The 4,942-nt window shown below is 36.0% G+C and overlaps 1 protein-coding gene across 1 annotated transcript; it reads right to left on the reverse strand.

Annotated features, from left to right (window-relative positions):
- Window positions 1-250: 250 nt before the first annotated feature.
- On the reverse strand, window positions 251-910 carry LOC130471454 (uncharacterized). Its single transcript, XM_056841592.1, has 2 exons — window positions 688-910; window positions 251-621 (listed from the first exon to the last, which is right to left on the reverse strand). The coding sequence occupies exons 1-2, from the start codon at window positions 908-910 to the stop codon at window positions 251-253; spliced, it is 594 nt and encodes a 197-aa protein (XP_056697570.1).
- Between the last annotated feature and the right edge of the window lie 4,032 nt (window positions 911-4,942).

A 4,942-nucleotide genomic window follows, 5' to 3' on the forward strand; every position in this document is an offset into this window, starting at 1 on the left:
CTTGGGTTATGATTAAAATAGTGTACTATAGTCATTTTTCTACTTCATTCATTATTCGCCTTGCTTTAAAACTCTCCCAACTCAATGTTCGTGTTCTCAAAAGTACATTATATCTTGTAGTAGTTCAAATGAGTAGGAAATGCATCCAAAAATTCTAATTCCTACAATGATAAACCTGAAACTACAAACACACTACAAGGAGTACAATAGTACTAAAAGTGGCTCCGAATAGCGCAATTAAGACCAATAATCAACGAGGGACGGAGGTGAAAACTCTATATAAAATATGTAAATCATCTTCCTTTAGAGAAACAGCCCCCAAAAGGTTGCAAATTTCAGCTTTGTTCCAATTTGGAAGAACAATCAGCTTCCACCCACGAACAGATTTTGGGAGACACATATTACTCCAAGCTACTAACGCTTTCTCAGATTGCTCAGTAGATCCTGTCCACAAGTACAATTTGCAATTTTTCTCTACTTCCTTCATTATATTTTTTGGAAGTAGGAAGATTTGGCTCCAATAATTTTGAATACTCAAATGAACAACCTTCACCAGCTTAAGTCTCCCAACATAGGAAAGTTGCTTCGAAGACCAGTTTCTGGTTCTCTGAACCATCTTCTCTACAAGAGGTTTACACTGGGTATAAGTAAGTTTAGAAGAGCTAGCTCAGCGACACTCCTAAATACCTGAAGGGTAAAGATCCAACTTACATGTGTAAATCTCAAGCCTATTCTTCCTAGCAACTTCTGTAACTCCACTCAAATAGATACAACTATTGTCAAGATTAACTTCCAAACTCGAGGCCTTAGAAAATTTTAAGAAAGAAGCATAAAGGAGACCGATTGAGATAGAATCACCCCTATAGAATAAAAGCAAATCATCCGCGAACATTAAGTGAGTGATCTTCATCCTTTCACATTTCGGGTGAAAGTTAAAATCAAGGTCTCACTCATTTCATCCATGCATCTTGATAAATATTCCATCTCAAGGGCATAAAGAAAGGGAGAAAGGGGATCCCCTTTCCTCAACCCTTTCTTAGCAGGGAAGGGAGAAAAAGGTTTCCCGTTTAGAAGAATAGAGTAGGAGACAGTAGTGACACACTCTTTAATCCAAGCAACAAATACAGAAGGATACCCCAGCTCCACAAGCACAGAGAAAAGAAAACTTCGTTCAATGGAGTCGTAAGATTTCTTCTAATCTACCTTTATCATGCATCTAGGAGACATATATATGTTTCCTGTTATATTCCTTAACTAATTCAGCCGCTAAGATAATGTTGTCATCTATATGCCTTTTAGGGATAAAACCAGACCGAGCAACATTAACCACGTCTCCCAGCACCCGAGTTCCCACAAAAGAAGCTAGAACTGAAGAAGTAGAATCAAGAACAAAGGGGGAGAAGCAAGAGGAACTGGAGAAGTAGAATTTCCAGGTTTCAGTGCAATAGATGCGCTCCCCACAAACGCGGATTGCACATTTACTTTTAATTTTTTTGTTTTAGTTTTTTGTAATCAAATGATGCTCTTGTTAAATAATGGTCACCTTTAAGAAGCCACATTTGATCATTTTTCTACTAGGGACCTTTGCATTCTAGTGGTTAAAATTTTTGCAATAATTTTATATACGGGAACAACATGCAATCGGTCTATAATCTTTTATAGTACTAGGGTTTGAAGATTTTGGCACAAGCGTAATAGGAGTGCAATTAAACTGTTTCAGTATCTTAAAAGAAATAAAGAACTTCAAAACATCATCATGTACCTCATTTTGAATTGTGTGCCAGGTTTTTTTGAAGAAGACTCTCTTGGACCCACCCAAACCCGACGCTTTGTTATCATCAATATTATGAAGAACCTGGTCAATTTCTGCTCTTGTGACAGGTTGGATAAGTAAAGCACAAGCTTTTGAGCCTAACTTATCACCTTTCCGTAACAAAGGGATGTCTAAACTATGAAAACTAGGTGCAGAAGATCGAGCACAACAAACCATGGTAAAAACCTGTGATTTCTTTCTGGATATCTGAAGCAGAAGTAAGAGTTTCCCCCGAGAGAGACTGCAATACCCCAATGCTATTATCATTCCTCTTTTCCTTCATAGAAGTAAAGAAATAATGAGAGTTGGAGTACCCGGAGTTTATCCATTGAACCTTGGATTTCTGTTGCATAATACTCTCCTTGATACATAGCCATTTTTTTACCTCAACTATCAACAACTTCTCTTTATTACGAAGCTCCAAACCGGATAGAGAAGATTTTATGTCATCCTGCATAAAATCTAATTTCGGTCTTGTTTGCTCAATTTTATCTTCTAGATGAGCATAACCTTCTTTGTGAAGACCTTTAAGCCCTTTCTTGGCTTGTTTTAATTTACCAGCCAGCTGAAACATTGATGTGCCTTGAATAGGCTTGCTCTAACCCTCCTAAACTATCCTCCGAAATTGATAGTGATCTACTAGAGCGCGCATTCATGAATCAAAAAGGTCTGCCCCCGTCTGTATCACCAAGCAAACAGTTCACTAACAATGGAGAGTGATCCGAAACTGATGGGTTGAGGTATTGAACAATCGCCTTTTCAAATTGACTGAACCAATAAATGCTCGATCTATCAATTCTATTCTAAACTCTACTTGCCCCCAAACTTTTATTTGACCAAGAATAGAAATTCCCAAAGGATTTCAACTCAACCAAATCAGTAGAGTCAAGAAGGTGTACGAATGTAACACCCTAATAATTCCTTCCTTTTATAAAATCATTTTTCTACTTAAAATAAAGGAATCACTAAGATATTACCGCCATCGTGATAACAGTTAAGGCTATTACCAGAATCACGCATCGAAATTAACTAACTTTCAAAACATAATTAATAGTTAATAGCCTCCATACAAATCGGAACCATTACGACCCAAAACCAAAATATTTAAAATCCATTAACTAGCAAATTAAATAGTTTAAGTAGTCATGACTAGTAAAAATAATAGAGTTTATTATGCAGGATAAAACATCTCTCAAACTCAATCTAATGCTTGATAACTTCTCCCGCAAGTTATCTCTACAAACCTGTTATTCAAAATCTACGCCCCAACAACGCAAATGCAATGATGGATCATCTTAGGGTCATTAAGGCAAAGGCCATGACCAAAGGAAACATGAAGAACGAAGTCAACGAAAGCTGAGTACGAACAAGCTAGAATGAAATCCTAGTCTAACATGCCTCACTCAAACAATATAAATAATCCACATGCAAAGTCATTTAATAAACAATTAATCAAGGAGACAAGACTCGACACTTGACACGACTCTTGACTCATAGATTAATTAAGAATAAGTTTCGAACGGGCCAAAAGAAATACCCATAAAAGGAAGGGTGTTGGGAGCCCACCAAACACCAAAATAAATAATAAAGTAAATGTCGGACCATACTGACGGAATTCCAGCGTATAAAAATAAAGAATGAAACAACGTCTTGTATCATTGTAGGAGTACATGTTTTCCGGCAAGACTCCCCCCATTATTCATACTCAAGGTATATACGTTCCAAGAGTTTTGAAGCTTGTTCTGGTTGCACTTTACGTTAATTAATACTTTACTCACAAAGTGAACTCAAGGCAACACATAACATAAAATAAGGCAACCAAACAAACTCTTTTTAATCCATTAGGACTTGTGATCAACATACAAGACTCAAGTGATATTACTCCAATGGTTCCTTCTCAATATACTATTGAGATAACCCTACCTTGCTAGTTAACAAGTGGGTGTGCACAAGGCACAAAAAATCCTTAGTTCAATTCACATAGAATTCTCAAACATACCCTACAAACGGGATAGAATAGCAACAAGGCACAAATACTTGGCTCAAAGTATGCTAGACATTGCGTACAATAGCATAAACATAATTCATTGCATGTGAAACAACCATACATGCATAATAATGCTTGAACATCGTGCTTGACATTAAATCCAACGATTATAAATGATCACAACATGCTTGTTCACATAGAATTCATAAATTCAATAATAATCCAAAATATGTTTGTTCACAACATCAAACATGAATCCAATAATAATCCAAGTCACATGATTCACAATAATAAAGTATGAAAAACAACCTCACGTAAAAGTTGGTCACCCTAGACATGCATGTCCCTCGAATATCTAAGTACGGGGGTCACTTTACGAATCACAACTCAAGATTAGAAATCACCTCCTACCTCGAATAATGAAAACCAATTATTATTCATGCTCACTAAATTTCCAGCAACTTTTATAAATTCTAAAACCCTTGAATTAGTTAGAAATTAATTGTCCATTACTGAAATAATAGTCTCAATTGAAAAACTAAAGTCCTAGTATGAAAACATCAATTTTTTACCTTTGAAATCATAAAAATCGACACTTTTAAACCATGAAATAATTATGAAAATTATATTTGATTTCCATAATTGAAATTAACATAAAATTATGTAAATCAATCCATCATTAAATTGGGATTAAAACCCTAACCCTAAATCAACATAAGAATCACTTTAAACCTTTAAAAATCAGCACTTTATTAAATTATCAAATCTGAAAATTGTAGTACTTCAATATAAAATATTCCTCAATCATCTAAACAGATAAATCCTCAAAAATCGGTGTTCATAACCGTTTCCAGCAATTTAATACATCAAAATCCATAATAGTAATATAATTTAAAATACGGAATTGAATTGGAATAGGCAAGTAAAAAAAGAATTATACTAAACCGGCTTATAGCACGGTACAATCAAATTTGAATGTGATTGGGCGCAAAAAGAATCAAAGGAACAGAGTGTAACACTGGGCCACACATACGACTTGATGTGCGTGTGTGGTGCGCGACGGGTCAGCGGGTGCAGCAGTGAGGCAGGGGCAGCAGTGCTCGCACGAGCAAGGGAGTGTGCGAGTGAGTGGGATGGCGTCG

Source organism: Spinacia oleracea, chromosome 4 (assembly GCF_020520425.1).
Source record: "Spinacia oleracea cultivar Varoflay chromosome 4, BTI_SOV_V1, whole genome shotgun sequence".
NCBI lineage: Eukaryota > Viridiplantae > Streptophyta > Magnoliopsida > Caryophyllales > Amaranthaceae > Spinacia > Spinacia oleracea.

Coding starts and splice junctions, on each gene's coding strand:
- LOC130471454 (XM_056841592.1), bottom strand. CDS start 910: ATGAAGATCACTCACTTAATGTTCGCGGATGATTTGCTTTTATTCTAT. Junction 622..687: donor GTTGGATCTTTACCCTTCAG/GTATTTAGGAGT, acceptor AACCTCTTGTAG/AGAAGATGGTTCAGAGAACC.